This window comes from Battus philenor, unplaced genomic scaffold (genome assembly GCF_028537555.1).
Source record: "Battus philenor isolate CCGP_79_NKW_IND1 unplaced genomic scaffold, ilBatPhil1.0.hap1 SCAF_17, whole genome shotgun sequence".
Lineage (NCBI taxonomy): Eukaryota > Metazoa > Arthropoda > Insecta > Lepidoptera > Papilionidae > Battus > Battus philenor.
Window position 1 is genome coordinate 8,239,409 of NW_027181679.1, and position 22,397 is coordinate 8,261,805.

Genomic DNA, 22,397 nt, shown 5'->3' on the forward strand with positions numbered 1-22,397 from the left:
GTCTATTTAATTCTCTTTGTACTTTTTCTATAACCCATCTGCAGTAACCTAGAAAGGTCCGACAGCTATCTTGGCTGTCCACCGGCAAGGCGATGGTATCTTTACTGATCCTATGCTGCAATCGAGACTGATATTCTACCCTCAGCGCATCAAATACCGGACAACCGGTGAGTAGGTGGTCACGATCATCACGATCTGGTCCACCGCAAGGTCACTAAGGACACGACACGTAGGATTTTTCTTGAGTTTAAACCTTTGCAGGTATTCAGCAAATCCCTCGTGCCCCATTACCATTTGGACCTGAAGCCTGTCTAGCTCCAACAGCCGCAGCACTCAGTATGCCGAGACGGCGTTTGAGAAAAACATCCGCGTCACCGAAAATGGGGAATATTGGAATATCGTTACCACCGTCAAACAAGTTTTACTCGCTCAAACAAGTAATTACTTTATACCCATGGATGAGGCTACAAAAATTTAATAGCAAAGCAAGGTTATAACAACCTTCTCAAAATTGCATAACATGGTTTATGGTCTAAAATGTACATACTACTACACCTACTAATACCAATTACTTGGTTAATGTGAAAATTTGGATTACATTGCGTGGTAATGCTCGCCATGATAAAAAAAACAGTAAAACTGTTGCGAAATTCAATTAAAAATTATGTTAACATTACATGGGGTGCAAAAATTCGATATATACGTTGAAAACATTTCAAGCTTAGAATACAATGAAAAAGGATGAAACTCTCCAACTCTAAGGGATTTTAGTAGCAGGCAATCTATGAAGCTAAACCGACGAAAGAAGAATAATGATAGAAACCTATTTATATATTTATGTACTATATGTGAAAGCAACTTGCTATCTTAATTGTAGAACCATATATGTTAAAAAAATATTCATTGAAGTCTCCTTTTTAGATCATTCAATATTAAAAACTCGCAGTGCCGCGTAAGGTTTGTAAATAAAATACAAAAGCAGGTTTTTTAAATATTTTTTTGAGTTCTCGTTACATTTTGTTTTTAAAATCCTACTGTATACATAAACTTAATAATACACATATTTGAACACATTAAAAGTATAAGTAACAGAGGTGGTTAAGAATATTCAAAATAAAGTCGATGATGCCGGTCATATAGGTTATATAAATATGTCATATGTCTTCCATAGCAAATTATTTACATCTATAACACTTGTCATTGTCTAGGATCTGGCATGCATTTGTTATTAATTCTTCTCTTGCACCCTGGGAGACATAGGGTTGATAATACTTCAGTATCAAAAGTTGAAAATCTGGATTCTATGTAGACTTTAACACATTCCACGGTAACTGTGGTGGCATTCACCCACAGCGCGCTGGCAGGATACGTTACACCGCAGGGGGCGCTAGACCCCAGTGCCTCACATTTTCCTTTCCATTCAACTAAATTGTCTTTAGCACACGGATTATTTTCGCATACAGGTATTACTGAAGATTTCGGCAGCACAAGGTATTGACCCTCAGGACACGGGCCACGCTGATAAGCCAGCCAGCAAGTATCTGTGGCGGGGTGATACAAGTACCCTGTAAAAAATATAAAATATTAACATCAAGTTCTTTATAAAATAAATTTCCGACAAGATCATTTTAAAAACAACTAAGGATACGAAAAATATTACTTTAATATTTGTATAAATGTCCAAGTTGTTTATTATAATTTATGTATACTTTTTTACATTTATGAAGAAATTGTAAGTTGTACATAAAAAAGTGAACACGTGTTTATTTTGGATGCACTAACATTTTCCATTCAAGCTCTCCCAATATTTACTCAGTAACTAATGATGAACTGTCTCCTTATATCAAGCATAAATCCTTCAATTTCTAGCTTGATTCTTATTATTAAACTTTGCTTTGCTGCGTAAACTCTTGACCTTATCCAGGTTGGAATATAGTCTGGGAGTTACTCAGAAAGCATACAGACGGACATTCGGCCAATACGCGTTAGATCGAAGTGACGACTGAAAACGTATTAAATAACTTATTTAAGATTATATTTATAATAACAGTAACAAACATATTATGATTTTTTTGTAGCAGAGATGGTTCTTCTTCGCCTAGACCTTCCGTAAAGATCGCCACCGTGGTAAAAAAAAGGTATGATTTGGCATAGATGATTGATAAAAGTTATCAAGAGAGTTATATTTAGACATAGGTAAAGTTGAGTTGACAAAATAACACTAAGCCTGTCTGCAATCGTTAGGTGTTTGTGTTGCGGTGGTTTGTACTGCATTGGTAAGCATACTTGTTGTTTTTCTCTCAAAGTAACACGGAGAGGAATGGCTCTCTATTTCTTTCATCGAAACATAAATAAGCAGATCCGTAGAAGAACCAGATTCACAATTTGGCACGATGAATTACCTCTCTGAAATAGCAGTGAGAGGAGCGCATCGCTTGTGCAATCGATCGCCGTCGGGCTGAAAGGTTTTCGAGTGCTGAATATGAGCTGGCAGGTGTAGCATGGGTAGGCTCTCTCCTAATAAGTGAACCGACGATATAGTGAAGGTAACGGGAAATCGCTGGACGCCAGCAGCGACGTGATGCCTAATGATAACAGTATATTTATAACCTAACGAAAAGAGTTATTTAAAACTATACACAACCTTACCTAAATTTTAAAAATAAATTTATGTATTTCCTTTTTTTCATTTTATCACACTTCGAACAATTTTTTTTATAATATTTTATTATTATTATTATTTTGTTGCTATCGTCTTTATGACAGACTATGGCCTTTGTGTGACGCTTAAAGTGCAACAGTACTCATGCGCCGCGCAACTACGAGAAGACTTCCTGATATTTTTCCCGCAGGTGTAGAAATAGCTATGTATCTCTATAAAAATAAGTTTGCAATGTCCTTCTGTTCCTTTAATTGAAATTCGTTGTAACTGTAAAAGCCACCAGAGCTAACAGTACAAAAATCCGTCGACACCATAGACAGATAGAAATACAAGCATCCCGTAATAGCATTCTGTATGAACACGGTTTATTTCACACAACAATCTTTCAATTAAGCTAAAGAACCTCTTTCTTCACTTAATATTCTCTACTCTCAAAACTTCTTATACATCTACAGGGAATGAGAATGATCATTGGTATATAAAAAATTCATATAGTTTACGTTTCCTCGCACCCAACACTCCACTCTTAAGGTTACAACGTATATTAGATTTCTTTTTTTTACTACACATCCATAATTCTTTATTTAAAGTTTCTTACTATTCTTTCCTGTTATAAACTCCATATGAATGGTTAAAACATTACACATGTAAAAAAATTAACAAACATACTTTCATATATAAATATTATCACAGATGGCAGTAGTCCGAATGTCCCTTTATTTTTTTCCCGGTGGCCAAATGTCACGCCGGTCTAGTCTGTCGGCAACATATCAGGTCCGGTAGTCTGTGAAGTGTGATTTTTTTTTTTCGACGTTTCATTGCCAAAGATGAACTATTGTCCATATCCCGTTTTCGAGGACATTTTAATAAATAAATGTAAAAATTAACATGAAATATTTAATTGATGTAATGATTGTAAAAAAGGGTTTGGTTAAATATTTAGCTTTACCTGGTCGGCAGTCGCAGATCCAGTCGTACTTTTGATTACCAGGATAATACAACTCGTTCACCGGACATACGGATGGAATATAAATAGGTTGTCGGTTCTGTGAACAAATAAATTCATATTATCAATTTTCACAAAATAAGAAATAATTACATGTTAAGTTTGAAATTATGGCACGAATATGTATCTTAAATCGAAGCAACATTATATCAAAATGTTATATAATATTTAAAAAAAAACATAAGTATAATATAAAAACAATATTAGTGAAATTATAAAAATAACCGTTTTTAGCACTAAATATTAAATGCCAAAACTAACTTACAACTGCTTTATTTTTCTTATTTACTCACAAAATAATATTTAATTGTTATTTTAAATAGTATCTATTGAGAATCCTGATTAACGAATCACTGCGTCACTTCTCAATCGAAACAAAACCGCATATTTTGGAATTCCTTAAAAATACCTTTGTCCTGCTGTGGAAATCCATAAATGGAAATGGTTATGACTATAGAAACCGGGGCATATAGCAATGTATGAACATTATAATATTTAGTTCAAACATTATTGAGCAATATCGCGATAACCTAAAGGATAAACCTTTGTAGTATAATACTTGAATAGAATTACACAATTGAGATAAACGTTACTTGATTTCATTTTGCAATCTCTAAGTGATTATGTAGAAATACAAATACTTGACAGTTACTTCTACTTTTAAAGAATAAAATAAATAAAGTGTATATGTGTACAATTATCGACAGATTGATTTCTCAAGTTTAAACTCGTGTGCATAAATATATATATAGTATATTTTAATATATTATTTTAATAATATTTTCCCATGATATATACATATATATATATATATATATATATATATGTATATATATATATGTATATGTGTATATATATATATATATATATATATATATATATATATATATATCATGACAAAATATTTTCATATTTTTCTGACACGACTTATCTATAGACGACAAATTTGCATGTCTTTAAAACATAGTTTTTTGAAAAAAACGCCTTTTTATTACACAAAATCGCGCTGAAAATCAGTCACACGAAATGTATTCAAATTCTAGGCTAGCGTATTTCCATGCACATTTGGAAATCGTTGACTTCTGATCGTACAAAATAATTATAGGTAGGGCTACAGGCACACCGTGGTACCTTAGTAATAAAGATTTGCATGTGGCTCTTTAACAGCTACCAACTATTGTTCAATTCCTTAAACTAGTATCAGATTCCTCCAAATCAATTATTAGACGGACAAGGTCACACCTCGGCAGCGAAAACGACCACAAATTTACAGCAGATGCTGCCACATACTAGGCAAGTTTTACCCAAATAATCGGTATGAAAGTTACTGGAGTTCCTTGTGCTAAATCTCACAGCTTCAACGCTTTAAGAAATGGTAATGGTAGCCAGTCAATAACAACCGATCGAGCCGAGATTCCATCTTGGGAGCTCTTGGGCGAAGTCACTCCAATGGGAGTCACTCCCAAGCGAGCTAATAACTTGGTGACATCTTAATCCGGTAATAATAAATCTATGTACCGGCGGAGAACCTTATTGCTCACTTACAACAAACAAGATTTAATCTAAGCACCATCAGTGGGCACTGACTCCAATCCTCGGAATATGTAAATACCAACAACCTTAACAGTAATTACTCGTTGTGAATAAAAAACAAAGTTTCAGAAATCGACTACAACAAACGCAAGGTAATTATTATTAAATAAATCAGCAGAGCGTCCTCTATAAGGAAACATACGATGTTATACGATTTCATGTATTTTTTATTAAAATCTCATTACTTTGTAATATGAACTATTAAGTCTCATTAATTTCATTCTTTTAAAAATGGAGCTACCGTATTGGATACTACATATAATATCTTAAATATTACCAGTCCGTGGTCTTTCGTCGAGATAACGCTATACCACACACATTGACCTTTAGCAAAAAGAGTTAGGCAGTTAATTAATAATATATCCCCCATATAGCTCTAATCCCGTCTCTTCAGAATTCTATATATAGTGTCAGTTCAACATCTAGACATACCTGTCTAAACTAATTGTCGAGTGTCTTTGACTACAAGTCTAACACAACGGCATAATATCACTATCTACTAGATCGCAAAAATCGTCGAACAAAAGGTCACCTACGTACTATAGTTAAATGTAAATAAACTTTTAAAAAAAGTCTTAAATATTCATTTAAACCGCATAGGAACTACTTATATTGTAAATATTATACACACTTTAATCATATAACAGATAACAGTACCTACTACTATTTTAATGCAACTGCTTCTGGTGTGCATTATTTAATAATAAAAAACTATATTTTAACAATTTACATTCCTTACTAAAACAGAACATATAGCCGTGTTATCGCGTTTTTACCCATAACGAAACATTTTGTCTAAGTTTAAAATAAAAAAAAAATCGTAAACCAGTTTATGATTTAACAGAATCGTAGCGAAAACGACGACGGGTCAGAATAGTTTGATACTAATATCTACACAATTATAATTCAATTATAAATGTTATTTTTACACACAGTCCACTTTCTAATGACATTCTTACGATAAATTTTAGATTTAACCGAATGTATTTCACATCTAATGTTAATTATTTTATATGATCTGATAATAAACAATATCCGTAATTATTTGTGGTATTTGTGTGTTATAAAATAAAATATTTAAGACGTTAGACGTTAGACGACAATACACCTGTAATTATGTTTTACTCCCTTCTATGGGTTACATTTTAATTAAGATAATACATTTTGGATATACAAAACTTGCAATCACTAATCTATCATGTATATGTATCACGGGATTTGACTTAAACATAAAAGTTTTCAAAGGCGATGATTATTTCATTTATATATTTTTATTAACGATAATTAAAACAATAACTTTCGATCCATTACAATAGTACCGTAATATATAAATTGTAATATTGATATTATAAACCCAAATATGGTTTTCATATAAACTAACCTTGTTTGCATTTATAGTGTTTTCATCACTCTCAGGAAACCCGATGGCATCATTCATCATGCTGATCATTTTTTGTCCCTTCGTTACGTTTATGAATATTACAAAACATAATAACAAAATTATATTATAACGACACATTTTCAAATAATTACAATATTAAATAATTAAAATTTTAATATAAACACCATTTACTAAAAATTGATAATTAAATATCACTATTTATTAATGACAAATTTTAATAACGCATAACGGATACGGGTGTATAAATGAAGAACTTGTGAACGACTGCGGTTTGATGGTTTGCAATCAAGTTTTATAAATTACCAATAAGCGGCGAATCCAACGAGACTGGAGATCGCATTTTACTATTTACGTATGTTGATTTACTATGTCTGTACAAATAAAACTTCATCAACATTTGAAGTATGAAAACGGGATTGTACCGAAACTTATATATTCATTTATACATATATGATTCTATGTACATATATATATGTGTATATATGTATATAAAATGTTTTAAATAACATTTGTATGTATAAATAAAGTGAATTAGCGAATGATTAAACACATTTGCTACTTCAAGAATATTTCTTATAAAAATTTTGTTTAACTTTTGTTTCTTATTCCTTTTTATTATTTGTCTTATTAGAAGTAAAATGTACGTTACACGTAAGTGCATCATTTTATCTTTCAATAGCCTGGGCAGAACTATTTCCAATCAAAGCAAAACTAGTCATTGACGTTACAAAAATGCTCTACTTGTTTTGTTATTTTATAACATAATAATTTCATTTACGAATCTATTAAGTATAGATTAGTGTTATTGAAGTGGTTTAATATTATCTTTAAACTTTGGAGAACGTCGATGCTGTTTCATTTTATAATTTCATTTCTATTGTTTTACCGCAACTAGCTTAGTTATTGCAAATCCCTAGTGTTCTTACATTTTAGTACATCATCATGATCTTTATCATTTCAGCCGTACTGGAGCTTTGCTGGACATAAGCCTTACATGCATCAAGCGCCTTTTAGTCATACATTTATTTTATTTTATTCACAAAATGTAAAAAAAAATTTAGGTAAACATATTTTAGGTAACTTAAAGCAAATTTTAATCGTATAATTGTTTCACATTGTGTAATTATTCTGTGATATCATATATTATTATTATAATTTACAAAGTATTTAATAGCAAAAGTACTTTAATATAATGTTTTTTGTTTTATAAGAAAATATTAACATGAATCAATGTTGAATTCTGTAAATAAATGTGAATGTGTAATAAGTAACATTTTCTAATAGTACGTCTAAAATTTGACAATAATAATCTTGATTTAAAAGAAATCATTTATTTCTTCATTATAACCGTTGGCATTAAATAACTGACTTTTGACTCTAAAGAGAAAACTAAACACGGCTTACGTCAACTTAGAAATGACTTTTGTGAGTGAAAACTCAAATTACAGATGAGTGATAAGTGCAGTGAAGACTCATGAAAACAATGTAAAAATATATGTTATTTATAATACTAAGAATGAAAAAATACTACTGTGTAGGTTTTTAATACTATCAACGATATGTTTACTAAAAAATCTAATCAAGATGTCAAAAAATCCACCGTTAAAATACAGGATTCTAAAAAGGATTCGACAACCCGATTGAAGCACCTTAAAATCGTTTTGGGTAAATAAATAACATTCATCTTCTCTTTTATATTAAATTTAGTCTTTCTTTTTACAAATATGCAGCTAATTTGTTAAACAAGAAACGCCTTTGACGTATCTTTCTAAACATGCTAATTAGTTGTGAATAACTGTATTTGTTTCATCTACGCGTATTTGTTATTCACCGAAGTGAGTTTTTCTAATAAATATTATAAAAATGTGCTATAACATAATCAGGTTTTAATTAATCTGCCAATGTCATATTACAATATACTCTCATATGTACTTATATGTAAATATTTTTTCAGAACATTTCGACGTTGATGAAGCTAAAACATACTTTGAAGCCAACTTTAGCCATGTTTATTTTATATTGTATGATAACTTTATTTTGGCAGAAAATAATTTGCGACAAAGAGGTAAAAATCTAATTAAATGTGTTTTATTTTAAAATTGTTAGGGCATATTTGCAAGATAACATGTAATATACTATGTTTACGTATGTAATTGAACCTACTCATTAGGAATTTAGTACACTAATAAATTTATATTTTAATATTATTAAAAAGGTTAAAAAAAATAATATCTGATGTTTCGTCTCTAGAGATAAAAATTGTTTTAAATTTCTAAATTCTTTCAATAATATGTAAATAACTAACTTATTTTTGTTTTGGTGACACAGAACTTCCATTCCATCTCGGTGAGTTTTGATGATATTGAGGATTACTCAAATACTTAAGTCATCATTCAAATTAATTACACTTGGTGTCATAGTACTCTATCAAGCATTTTTAAGTTTTGCTTTTTTTAAATACTTTAACAAAAACTTAAATTATTCATCACAAAATTTTCATCAATAGTTTGCTTAATATTTATTTTTGGCGATGTTTATTAAGAACATGCAATTGTAAGGGCTTTTCAATCAGATTCTTAAATAACTTTACAAATACAAATTCAACATTACAACATGGCTTGAAATTTTCTTGGGTTTTTAATGCTTTTTATTTCAGCTTTGTTTGAACCTACTAATCACTATTTAATGGAACATCAATAATTAATTATGCAAATATGACACTATAAATTTTTTATGTTAAAGTTCACAAAGCTGGCAGGGAAGAATTGGAAGGAGCCCTATCATTACTGGAAAAGGTCCTATGTCTTTTGCCAGAATTACTTGGTAAGAGGTGGCAGTTGCATTCTTTGACAAGGATTTTTTCCAAACTATTACATAGTGGAAATTCACAAAAACTTCGAGCAGAAGCAGTTAGGTATATACAAATCAACTGCATTATATTAATTTAAGAAAATTTATTATAACTAATTATTTGTGAATATATATAATGTCTTTTAGATTTTTTCTTCTTTGGTATCAAGCACTTGGAGATAATGCTCCACATGAAGTACATAGAATGTTTGCTAGTTTGGTACCAGGTATGCCTGAGTCACCAACACAGCAAATTGGATCACCATTTAAAACAAAATCTTTTGATTTGGTAACAAACATATCTGGTGAATCAAATGACTTTAAAATGGAGGATATTATGCAGCATCCAAACTTCAATTCTGCTTCTGAAAATGTGAAAAAGGTTGTTGTGGAACATACTCCTGTCGGCATAATGGGAAAATTGGCAAATGTTTCGGCTTCCATCTTTCATGACACAAATGCCCTAAACCCTGTTCAGAGTGTCGAGATACAGCCTCTTTTGCCAGCTAGTGCTAATGAGAGGACAATTGATAATGAAACTAGGTATTTCTTTGAAATACTTCTTGATGGCATGGCCACATCGGTTACAAAAGTAAACTGGAGGGATAGATCACATGCAAAAGCTATGAGATGCTTTGCATTTTTACTGGAGAAATTTAAAATGTATTATTTGCCAATTATTTGTCCACAATTCAACCACAAAAATTCACTTTACAAACCTAATTTAGGTAAGTTTTTTTTTTTTTTTTTAAGTTGCCAACTATTTATAAACTTGATAGTATATTGCAGGCATATATTCATTTTTATATTGTTAAATTGTGAAAGGCACTTGTTTGTAAATATATCAAACACATTTCAATTTTTGTTTATAAGAATCAATAAGGTATAGTCATCTCATGCCTTTTTGTAATATGTGCAGACTAATAAATTTTTAATCTTTTTGTGGGATATAAACTAATTAATATTAAATATTTTTAGAATTACCAGTTCAGCATAATATTTTAGAAGATGATTATGTTATTTGCCGAGTGACTTTAATTAAATGGGTAGCAAGCTATGCTAATTTTGTGAAGCGACAAGGCAGTGAAGGACAACCATCGTCAATGACAAGTACAGGGTCTCATCTACCCCATTCTGGCACCCCAACACCTGCTACATCTCTACATCATGAAGAAGAAACATCATTTACCGTCGGACAACCATCAGATTCTAGCAGAGCATCTTCACATGACTCTACTTCTAACACACCTCATCCTAGCTTAGAGTCAGGTTTGTTATGAACAATTATTGTAACTGTAAATTCAAAGTCATAATGCGAAACATGCAGTTAAGTAAAATGTGGATTGAACTAGTTTGATGAAAATATAATTATAAACTGTCAATAGTTAATATTGTTTTATATTTTTTTCCAAAATAAATAAAGCACATATACATCAATTACATAAGTTATAACATCTTCAATGATTTCTTTAATATTATTTATGAAGGAAAAAAATATTTGTTGTGATTACATAAAACAATTCATGTTAAGGTTCAGGTATCTTTGAGGAGTTGAGCTCAGAGCAAGTGGTCCGAGATGTGCTATGCTGCTCATCCAGGGAACATGTAGACTTCACCATAGAAGTGTTACGGCAAGCATTTTTGTTGCCATTCTCCCATGCGGCAGCTGTCAGGCGTGTTATCGGACTCTACAAAGACTGGATACAAATGAATGTTAGTAAAATTTTAAATGATTTAATTTGAATTTCAGCTTGATAATATAAAAAAAGAACTGATTTTACTATTCACTTATTATTTTTATTATCAATAACGTTTTTGTTTTGACATAAAGCCTGTCCTTATTGAAAATAAAAAAAGAGAATAAAAGTATCAGTAAAAATATATATAGAGAAATTAAAACACAGGTCTCTGGCTGTGAAACATTTGTCTAAGAATTATCACCAATTAAACACACCCTAATGTTTATATAAAATAGAAAACTTGTAAAGTAAAATTGTAAGTAATTGTAGATTATTATTAAGAAATTAAATAAATAAAATCATCAGTATGAAATAAGTTTTTTTTATGTTGGCCAGCGACAGACCAATAACTATTGTCAATACTGGGCAATTAATTGACTAATAAAAATATCCTAATTTGTTACCAGAAACAAAATATTTTATATTGACAATATAATTGATAAATGAATTATTTCTCAGGTATCAGAAATTCCGCCATTCCTTGTGGAAAACACTTATGAACAACAACTAGCAGCCGGCGAGCCTGCCGTCCCGCCGCGTCGCTTACGCAACGATTCTTACCTGGGTGCAGTTAACCGTGACGTTATGGTGCGAGCTGGCATGCAGGTCAGAATTAAAAAAAATAACATTATTTTTTTAATTAAAGACATCAACTTGGTGTAACCGGTCAATAACTCTATCTGGACATTTTATCAATAGACACATAATTGAAGTGACTTTTATGCAATAGCCATCCAGAAAGTATCTATATAGGTTAGGTATATTTATGCAAAAGGCTCAAGGTCATCCAGAGATCAATGGATTGAGTTGTACTGGAAGTTTGTCAAAATTGGGTAAATCCACGTAAGAGCCAAGGTCACCGACGTCGCTCGAGTACCTTGTCTGAAGTGGCAGAAGAGGGAGCACATCGCTCATGCAACCTATGGCCGTTGGAGATAAAAGGTTTCAATTGGAGACTATGAGTCTGTAGACGATGCGTGGGCAGGCCCCCCTCTAGGTGGTAGGGCATTAATATGATATAATATTATAAGATAATTCTTAGCTACATCATTTTTTTTTTATTTTCAGAATGTGCTGCAGGTGTTCATGACACAAGCGGCGAATGTTTTCCTGGCATCACCTTCTCCTGTAGCGCCTCCTGGCGCTATCAACCAGCAACAACAGTTGTTGCAAGAGCAGACAGACACTTGCAAACGGGTCTTAAATATTTATCGGTATATGGTTATGCATGTTGCGATGGATGCTAGTACATGGTGAGTTCTAGTAATCATTGAAAACACCAAACACACACACACTATCGTGTTTAAATAATTGAAACAAAATTATCATCAAATGCTTTTGTTTTGTACCATGTCTTACTACATTTAAATTTTTTATTATTTTCAGGGAACAACTTCTGTTAGTACTACTCCAAATAACGTCTCTAGTGTTAACAAAAGTAGTTCCCAAAAGAAAACAAGAAACACTCGGTAAGTAATATAATAGATAAGTACTCCAATAATTACTAATATAATTTATAAATTTTAATAAGTTATTAATTTTAAAATTTACGCAAATTCCCTATTTATTTTTACATAAAACATTATGTTTTTGGTATCTGTAGAACATAAGCAAATAAGGAGGGAAATATTTATTAATGCTAGTAATAAGAAATTCGCTCTTAGATATAACAAATTGTATGGTATTGAAATAAATACCTTTAAAATCAAATAATTTTATGAAAAAGTTGTGTTCACACTGTTTGACTTAATAGATGTTTTTATTTCTAAAATGAATATATAATAACATAATAATATACTTTTGGAATATTTCTTAGTCAATTTTTTTATTTTAACAGGAGGTTTTTTAGCGCCTGCGCTATTTCAAACGCTCATAGTGACATGGATAAAAGCAAATTTAAATGTTGCTGTGAAGGCCGAGTTATGGCAAAGTTTCATGGAGCTGTTGACAAGACTGACACATTGGGAAGATCTTATTAAAGAATGGGCGGTAACTATCATTTTATCTAATCAGTGTCTTTATTTTATGACTCAGTAATTTATTTATTTATTTTAAATAGGCATACTAACAACTAAACTTAATATAAGTTAACCTATGTAGATTCTAAATAACATAGTACAAAATTTAAAATGCCTATTGTGAGCATGTTTTGCGTATGTATTGAAAAGTAGCCTTAAGGCCCTGTTGAGGAGACGTGCGATCATAAGTAGCGGGTTCGATTCCCGGGATACGATCTTATATAATTCACACTCTGTGCAGTATTCTTTATGGCTTCTATTATTGAAGACCTCTCGTGCACCCTATATTATTTAAAGGACTTTTTTGTCTGTAATATTTTTTTCACATTCCTTTTTATTGTCATTCTCTTCTATCGAACTTCGTATTATCATTCATTCATTTTTTATCATACATCACAAAATCTTAATTTCACCGTTAATACCTACAACTATTCATTTTGTGTAATCATCTCTATTCTGAATTTGTTATAGAAAACAATGGAGACACTAACCCGCGTATTGGCGCGACACGTTTACTCACTGGAGCTGTCGGAGAGTGCAGGGGGATCCGTTGGAGGGGGAGATCCACGAGGGCGCGGGGGACGCCGGCCAACTCCCGCACCCGCGCCTCTGCCACGCCCTGCTCCTCGAGCACGGCCTGCACTGGCACCTCACGATGCCCGGACACCTGGTATGCTTTTCCATTAAGAGTTGCTGTATTCAGGAAAATGTCAATAACCAAAATATATTATATATATATATATATATATAATATATTTTGGTTATTGACATTTTCCTGAATACAGCAACTATATATATATATATATATATATATATATATTGTTTCAATGTGTAAATTGGATTTTCCATTTTTTGACGTTGATTTATGGGACACCTGTATGTATAAAACTACAAGATGGGGCCCTGAAAATACGTTAGATCTTACACTGGTTAACTCTAGCAAAGGCTATGAAATAGTGAAATTATATTTCAAAGTAACAAGCACAAATGTGGCGATACTCCAGTCTATTTATTCATAAAACTTGTATAGCATCATATTGCTATGGATAAGACTTATCGAAGTTATAACTAACTGTAAATATTTTTGTTAAATGTTTGCGTAGGTAAATTGCCACGTATAGGCAATGATACGCACGCGCGAAAGGAAACTGTCCGAGGTCGTCAATTACAGCGCTGCCGCAGTGACCCACACATCGCCAGGCACGCGCAGCAACAGTTGCATAATGCTATCACAGGTTTGTTTAAATAACATGCTCACCCATAGCCTCAAATTAATATTAAAATTATTATAATATTCTTTCAACATTATCGGAATTAAAATGAACAGGTGTTATATACTACCATAGATTTAACGACAGTGGTCTAGTACCTCAATGAGCTTGCTGGTCTAGTACCCAAGAGTTGCAGCCCCCCACCGGTTATCATAAAGATATGAGTAGAATCAAGTCGTGCACCACCGCGAGGCCATGATATGTGTGCTGCGAATATCCTCAAATTCATCGGTAAAGCCGTGTAACGGAGGTTGAAGGACGAAGCTAAAAAGTGTAAAAAGGAATGATAGAATAATTTTACTTTTTTATACCTAATGCTTAGTCTTGCATAAATTTTAGGCTAACCTTTAATATTCTAAAATCGGATTATTTACGATATCTGTTATAAATATATTCTTTGCGTAAATTTCTTTTCGGTGCACACATTTTTCTTAAATTTAATACCAATCATGAATAAATAATGTTTGTACATATTATTCTCATTTAACATAAAATATATAAACCAGTCACTATTTTTTTGTTTTGTGTTATTAGTGGAAGAAACCAAAGAACAACAAGTGAATACTAAACCAAGGAGATGGTACTCTTTGGATTCTTTGAGGCAGTCATCGCAACAAGAAGAAAGGGATTCTGCTAGTGGTGAGCTGACTATATAATGTGTTTATTTTCTATGTTTCCTGGTACATTTCTTATTTTTTACGGATCTATGTAATTTATTTTTTAGGGTCCAGATCTCCTTCGCCGGCGCCATCTAGCGGTGTAGAAAGTAGTTCTATCAAAGACTCCCCGTTGCAAATTGATCTGGCTTCAGATGGCGGCAATGTTGGTTAGTAACATTACCAATTCTATATAACATACGGTGTGGTTCATAGTCTGTGTAAAAGGTTTAATAGGAGTAATGTTCATTCGTCAGCAAATAAGCTACACCCTCCTACACCTACCAACTTGGGACAGTGCCATCGTAATCATGAGACTTTCACTGCTCTTTTTACAGTTTCACTGTCATAACTCTCTAAAGACCATCACACGCATAGTTCCAGAGCGATTACGAAAAGCCGTCACTTGATACTTCAATTGCAAAGCCGGAACACTGTGGAAATTTATCCAAACTATCCTGGACAACAGTCTCTCCATTGCGTCGAACGAGAGAGAACTTTTCCTGAGACATGGCGCTCCATTATATCTGCAATATTCTTCTACAGCAACCCGTTTCTCACTAATCAAGTCCATGGCCGAAGCGCCTTTGGGTGCCATCGAACTTCCCTACCTTAAAAGAAGTCTTAAGCGCCTTTGGTTTCTGCCGCCTTTAACCTATGGAACTTGCAAAAGTCACTTCTAGACAATTTCAAAATCGACTGTTTCTACTACTGACGATGTAACTTATGGTTAGATCTTCTCATTATTTAGTTATCCGTTGTAGCACTATATTGTCGTTACTTAGATTAGCTTGGTAGGGCTTACTTACCTTGAGATAGTAGGAACTCTTTATAATGTTGTAAATTATATTTTTGTTATTAGAATGGGCTGAGAGCGAGAGTGCTCCGTCATGCGCGGAGTCCAATGAGAGCGGTGCAGGTGTAGGCGTGGGAGTGGTGCTGGGTGGCGCGGCCCGCGGGTGGTTGCCCGCGGTCGCAGCGGTACTCTGGCGTCGCATGCTGGCCGCTCTCGGCGACCCCAATCAGTTGCGTGATCCGCATGCGCATGCGCACTTCTTCAACTACCTCATCCACCTAAACTCCACGCTGCTTAAGGTCAGGCGTGATACATACAATATTAATCAATTACAGAAGTTATTCATCATTTGGGGTCGGAAGGTTCAAAGGTAGCTGACTAGGTGGACCTATGACGTAATTAAGGTTGCGTGTAATATAAAGTAACATCGTAGCGATCTTTGAAGAAGGCCTATATCTCACAGTGGACGACTATTAGCTGATATGATAATGAATATAAAATAGTTAAATTATTCATCAAGTATGTATCAAACATTGTTAAAGTTCATTTAAAAGTAGCAACTGTTTAGTTTCTGGGCGGCTTTTTGTCATTTGCATGATCAACGAGAAGGTCATTCAAATTACAATCGAAGCGTATTAACCAATTACTCTTATTTGCGTTACCTTCGAGGCATTAGTATGCAGGTTACTGTAATTTTAAACAATAACTCACATTTAACTTAACTTATATTTATAATTGAAATACCTGTTGATGTTATTAAGTTATATTCAAATAACTGTAATAACAACTATATAGTTTTCTATCATGCGCTAATAAGAAATTTATGAAAATAACCTACATTATTCACAGAAAAAGATGTTAGTTTTTTTAAAACCAAAATATGCCGTAATATTATCTCTTAACGTATTTAGCTTTATGGATTTTATCGAAGCCATTATTATTCTTTCTTTCCTATTCAGTTTTATTGAGATTTATCTATAAAACCTCTATAGGTTTTTCAATAAAAAAATATATTAGTTTTTATATAAGTTTTGTAGGTGGCTCGACGAAGCGTTAGACCAACTGTCATAATGACAGCTGATAGTTACTTAAGTACTATTTTTGTCATACGCAATTTATTGCGTAGTCAGCAATATTGCTTTTATAAATAAAATGTTTAATAGCTGTGTATAGTAAAGAGCATTAAATAAATCTTAGAGAATGTAGAATAAATATATGTAAGTGTATATAACAGTGCCGAATGTATTTTAAAATAACTGCACTGTCTAAAAAAATGTTCAATACTTCAATGTTTAATCACCTTTCGTTATACAAGAACTGTCAACCCTACCAACACACTCTTCTCATAAAATATTTATGACAACTATGGCTTTAAAAGTTTTGAATGCTGTTGAACGCAAACAGTAGTAATTTAATAACCTTCAGGAATATAAATTGGAATTAACGTATAAAAGCGATATTTATAATTAATGCGAATTACAAGTAATCATTATAAAGTATAAATAAACAAAATAAAAATCCTCAGAATACTTTAGCACTGTATGTATGATATCTTTGATATCAAGCTAAGGTACCCCTTGTTATCAACATCGCAATTATAATCACTTATCGAGTGACTGCTGGGTATGTGATGAAAAGACGAAGTTAAATCTTAACGGCTTCCAAATCTGTTAAAATAATGTAACAGCCCCGGCCGAAGTTTTAAAGAGAGCTAAAAATGTCAAGCTTAGTTAGCGCTAAAATTAAACACGAAGACAGTAAACTAGTGGGCGAACAGCGTGACAAAAAATAAATCACTTATATGTCATCATGATTGTTTCACTCGTACAACATCCGCAGCTGGGCATAGACATCTCCAATGAAAAACAAGTAAGACCTGTTGAAAGTGACCTGTATCCAACATCTTCTGAAGATCTGGTCTTCACGGATCTACGCCCTATATGGCGTATCCACTACCACTTCAACATACTACTTAGTAGGTTACTTTAGTTCGGCCATGGATCTCTACATTACTGATTCGACCTCGGGTATTGTTCATCATCTCCTTGGCTCGTGGAGTGACTGAGCTTGCCAATAAGGTTTTAAGTGAGGGACTAGTCTTCAACAACAATGATTATCAAATTTAATTTTGCTTTTAACACTTCTTACTCGGTACTACCCACCGATAAATATTGCACTTTGCAAAGTGACAATAGGCTAATTTCGGATTCGTAGAACACTATCTCTGTCCCACACTACCTGTACTGTACTGTTTCTGAAGAAGTTAGTGCTGTTAACCTTGCGGCTTTTACAGCTTCATCTGTATGAGTTCACGGAACGGAGGGGTCCGTGAACTTTAACGACACTACCTATGTGACATTTTGTCAGTCGTTGTATTTCGTGCGACAGAGATAACTCTCTACGAAGCCGAAATTAGCCGATTGTCTCTTTCTTAAGGTCGATGTGCAATATTTATCGCCGTCATCATATTAAATAGTTGCATACTACATAATCATGACCATTCTCTATTTCTGTTTGTCTTTAATATCGGTAGTAGTGTACTGAAAACTCATTATTCTGTTTTAATTATTAAACTAAAACGACTAAAGTTTAATTATTAAACTATTACGTAGTTTGTTTAGGAAATAAGAATTTTAAAAGGGATTCACGAACAAAGGATTGAATGAAACACTAATACATTTTTTTAATTAACTTACACATTGACACTAACATCTTAACAAAGTTGTATAATTTTTTTTATTAATTTAAAATATAGGTGTTTAGAGACGTAATTTCTAAACATTCCATGGATTCACCGTACAGATGTCAGGTCCATCGCGTTGTAGGGCAGGGACCGAGTACAGTGCTGGGGCTGATGACCCACGTAGCAGTTAGGACGTCTCCTTGCAAAAATTTCTTTTAAAAAAACAGGATTTTTTTTTAATTTTATATACCAACTATGTTCCGGTAAAAAGTCCGCGTAAGTGCCTATTTGGATAAAGATGTTTTGAATTAAGTATCTACAAAATGTCTTACGATAAAAAAATCACTGATAGCGTGAATAGCACTGTGATTACTAATAACTTTAAAATATTCCTCTCAATGAGTAAAATGTAAATAGTCAACAGGACGTAATAACTTGAGCTTCTAAATAAAAATGCACGAAATTGGAGTTCGTTTCCCTACAATTTGATAGGCAAACAAACAGAACTACGACACCGTTAGCGCAGCGCGTGTGGGACAATATCATGCGGTCGTATTGGCATCTGTTAACATTTATCACAAATACGTCGAAATCATCCGCGGGTTTATCATTCCATATCGGAGTCTGGCGTGTGGTGTAACATTATCCAACCTTTATCTAAATCGTTTGCGTTCATATTGTTTTCATACAAATCAGTTTACGTATGGTTGAGAATCGTTTTAACCGCTCACCTGTGAGATTCGTGTATGGTGTTACTCAGGCTGTGCGAACTGTTGTCCGATTCGAAGTTATTCAAGAATTGCCAATGCGAAAGAAGAGCAGGAAAAAGAAGGCTCCTCAGGAGACTTCGGAAGAAAGAGGTTATTGCAATTTTTTTACGATGTAACTTTAATTTCTCTGGTGTATATTCATATTTACATTTACTCTCGTAAAAAACTAAATAAAAATATGACAATTTTTACTTTATCGTAAAGAGACGCCTATATTCATACATAAATTCTAGTTTATTTTGTTATTGTTTATATTTTAGATCACAAGTTCAACATTTCTGAATTTTGTCATGTATAGCATTGGACTAAGTAAATATACATATGTATTTAATTTAATGAAACAAAGTAGAGTAACTTTATGGAATTGCGTTGCAAAGAAAATACGTTGTTTACCATTTCTTTGTCAGAAGATAAGAAAATAGTTTCAATAGAATGTATATAGAGCAAAAGGGTACATCTCAGTGCTTTATGTAAAATTTATAGACCAATACCTAAATAACTCTCAGCGTTCAAGTTTTTTTTTAATTTTTAAAATTTAATAGTTATCATATTTAATGTCACCGTTTAGTCTTTATAACTACGGCGAGTTATAACATCACGTTCATCATCATTTCAGCTGTAAAAAGTCCATAAATGGAAATAGGCCTCCCACATTGATGACCAATAGGACTTTTTGTGCATCCTGCTGAATGGACCGGACCTTGTGGATGGATATTCGTGCCATACAATGGTCCTGCACTTGAGCCTTTAACCCCAGAAGCCATCTGCTTCCGAAATTTTCTATTACCTCAAAAATATATTTGGTTATAATTTTTTTTATTGTCATAAAAAATTAATATTTCAGATAAGCGCAAATCAAACTCTCAATGGTAATACGGAAATCCATGTGCCGTTCAACCTGGTGGCGGGATGGTGTCTGGAGGCCGAGGCTTTGCCGCCTTCACACAGGTACCTGTAAATTGTAGTGTAATTATCTTGGCAGTTCCTTTCTTTTTTTTGTTTCGGAGGAGGAACCAAAAGTTTAAATACCCAATTTGTTTAATATTACTAAATTAGTTAAATTATTAGGAACCACGAGCCTGTAGACGGCGTGAGTAAGGCTCCCTGACTAGTTGGAGCGACAACATAATCAAAGTGGCTAGAAGTAGGCTTTGTGCTTTGGTGGAGGTTTATATCTTGCAATAGGCGTATTTCTGCTTACGTGACGATTGTGATAAAGCAGTTCCACGAAAATGTCATTGTTCTTTGTATTTAATTTCTGTATTTTTCCCTGTCAGAGCTGGGAAGCTGCTGGCGTTGAGATTACTATGCGAGTCGACGCAGGCGCAGGGCCCGGGAGCGCCTTCGTCCTGCAACAACCGCCTTCACCTCGCACATCTCCATCTCTACCAACGAGCACTACATCATGGTTAGTTACACTGGTATTTATCTAGAACTAAGGTTCCCAAAGTAGTTGACTCCTTGAGGTCCACGAGAGATTCGATGGGTGTCTACGATGACGGTAAAAAAATAAGAGTCCACAATACGTAAGCAGCGGTAAACGAAAATGTATCTGCTCTCGATAATGAAAAACTAAAGTCATACTGAATTGACTTCATCTATCAATGTTACCTACATTATTTATTGATATCATTTTCAAAAGCTCTTTAAAGACTTGCAAATTCCATATTAAGTACAACGTGTCGAGACTTGCAAAGCGCCAATTTTTTTTAAACATAATTTATTGCTCCAACTCAATCGCAATGTATATTGCCATGTTTAAACCTAATCTTCAGATTTATTATCGACTTTTGGTAGAAATGTAACTGAAGGAAGTCCACCGGGACCAGCTAAAATTTTAAAATGGTCTATTAGCACTGTTTGTTGCCATAAACTTACTTTATAGCAGATTTTGAACTCATTGAAATAATAGTATTGTTAAAGTTTTCTAATATTATTCTTTTTTATTCTTATTATATCTTATCTAAATAACACAATCGCCATATGTTTACAGGGCGTACTGTACGGTACTAACAGCAATGCACAGTTCGATAGTAGTTGTTGTCATTTATTTAGATAAACACGGTTCCCATGTAGTACTACCGAAACCGGTGTACCATGCCCTAGGAAAGCGCGACGAGATGATACAATTCAGTGATAGCCTAACATTTAAAGACTCTGCGACTCACGTTCATAGTTTAGTGGGTGGGTGCGTGGGTTTAATTCCATAGAAATTGATGTTTCGATTATGACGTAATCTATTATATTAAAAATATACGGCGGGGAAAAAATATCCGTAGGGTAACGAGTTCATCATCATATCATTTCATGCGTAACTCGTCCAAACACGTGCCTATTCCTTAGATTTCCATTATAACCTTCCAACGACTTAGGTATAAAAACTCGTAAGATATGTCTACCGGAACCGCTGTATCATGCTACGTAAAGCGCGGTACAGCGGTTCTAGTTGGACTACTATACAGACTCACTAATAATAATTGTCACATCCAGGACTGACTGGCGAAGATCGGTCGGTGGTTGACGTGCTGGTGGAACACGCAGCGCCTCGATATCTTTCCTTAGCTCTTGACGGCTACTCCCTGCTTCTTCTCGACTTTGTCCACGCCTCAACTGTCGTACTTAATTCTTCAGACATGGGGCCTTCGGTGAGTAAATTAGAACCATCTTATTTATGTTTCAAATAATTCTAATATATTTTTAGCCATAAATATTATAAAGAAGTTTTATTATTTTCAACAAAATTATCATTATAGCTGCAGGAAGTCTACAGCTGGCTTCTCCCGGTCGATTGGAAGCGGCCTTCATCCAGCGTTTTCTGACGACCTTTACAAGATTGTCTATCATTGTGGGTTATGTCCACCTCGTGGGTCAAAAGTTCTAAGCTTACCGGTCTCTGGTCTTCACTGCAGAACCTTAAGGCTTCTCTCGCCATTTGTTCTGCGCGCTACAAA

At 33.4% G+C, this 22,397-nt stretch overlaps 2 protein-coding genes across 3 annotated transcripts in view; one reads left to right on the top strand and one right to left on the bottom strand.

The window, feature by feature from the left end:
• Positions 1–1,005: 1,005 nt before the first annotated feature.
• On the bottom strand, positions 1,006–6,914 carry LOC137919921 (uncharacterized). The gene is made up of 3 exons (XM_068763142.1): positions 6,643–6,914; positions 3,612–3,708; positions 1,006–1,565 (listed from the first exon to the last, which is right to left on the bottom strand). Exons 1-3 carry the CDS (start codon positions 6,778–6,780, stop codon positions 1,198–1,200), a joined length of 603 nt encoding a protein of 200 aa, XP_068619243.1. The 5' UTR covers positions 6,781–6,914; the 3' UTR covers positions 1,006–1,197.
• Positions 6,915–8,119: 1,205 nt separating this feature from the next.
• The window catches only part of LOC137919627 (probable Rho GTPase-activating protein CG5521), a 31,155-nt gene continuing 16,877 nt past the window's right edge, over positions 8,120–22,397 (top strand). The window contains exons 1-19 of one of the 2 annotated variants that reach the window (XM_068762740.1): positions 8,120–8,328; positions 8,618–8,728; positions 8,992–9,009; positions 9,406–9,577; positions 9,661–10,241; positions 10,492–10,782; positions 11,045–11,226; positions 11,712–11,858; positions 12,321–12,505; positions 12,639–12,721; positions 13,090–13,241; positions 13,742–13,940; positions 14,374–14,505; positions 15,076–15,180; positions 15,266–15,367; positions 16,060–16,292; positions 20,291–20,394; positions 20,724–20,854; positions 21,937–22,091. In XM_068762740.1, coding sequence (XP_068618841.1) covers positions 8,223–8,328; positions 8,618–8,728; positions 8,992–9,009; positions 9,406–9,577; positions 9,661–10,241; positions 10,492–10,782; positions 11,045–11,226; positions 11,712–11,858; positions 12,321–12,505; positions 12,639–12,721; positions 13,090–13,241; positions 13,742–13,940; positions 14,374–14,505; positions 15,076–15,180; positions 15,266–15,367; positions 16,060–16,292; positions 20,291–20,394; positions 20,724–20,854; positions 21,937–22,091 — 3,189 coding nt within the window. In that variant the 5' untranslated portion in view covers positions 8,120–8,222. The remainder of the gene's footprint in view (positions 8,329–8,617; positions 8,729–8,991; positions 9,010–9,405; positions 9,578–9,660; positions 10,242–10,491; positions 10,783–11,044; positions 11,227–11,711; positions 11,859–12,320; positions 12,506–12,638; positions 12,722–13,089; positions 13,242–13,741; positions 13,941–14,373; positions 14,506–15,075; positions 15,181–15,265; positions 15,368–16,059; positions 16,293–20,290; positions 20,395–20,723; positions 20,855–21,936; positions 22,092–22,397) is intronic. The other variant, XM_068762741.1, reaches the window with a different exon arrangement.

What these genes read in the sequence shown, in the direction of transcription:
- LOC137919921 (XM_068763142.1), bottom strand. Translation starts at nt 6,780, where the DNA reads ATGTGTCGTTATAATATAATTTTGTTATTATGTTTTGTAATATTCATA. An exon ending in ACACTATAAATGCAAACAAG is followed by an intron (nt 3,709 to 6,642) that starts GTTAGTTTATAT and finishes ATTTGTTCACAG; the next exon opens with AACCGACAACCTATTTATAT. An exon ending in GATCTGCGACTGCCGACCAG is followed by an intron (nt 1,566 to 3,611) that starts GTAAAGCTAAAT and finishes TATTTTTTACAG; the next exon opens with GGTACTTGTATCACCCCGCC.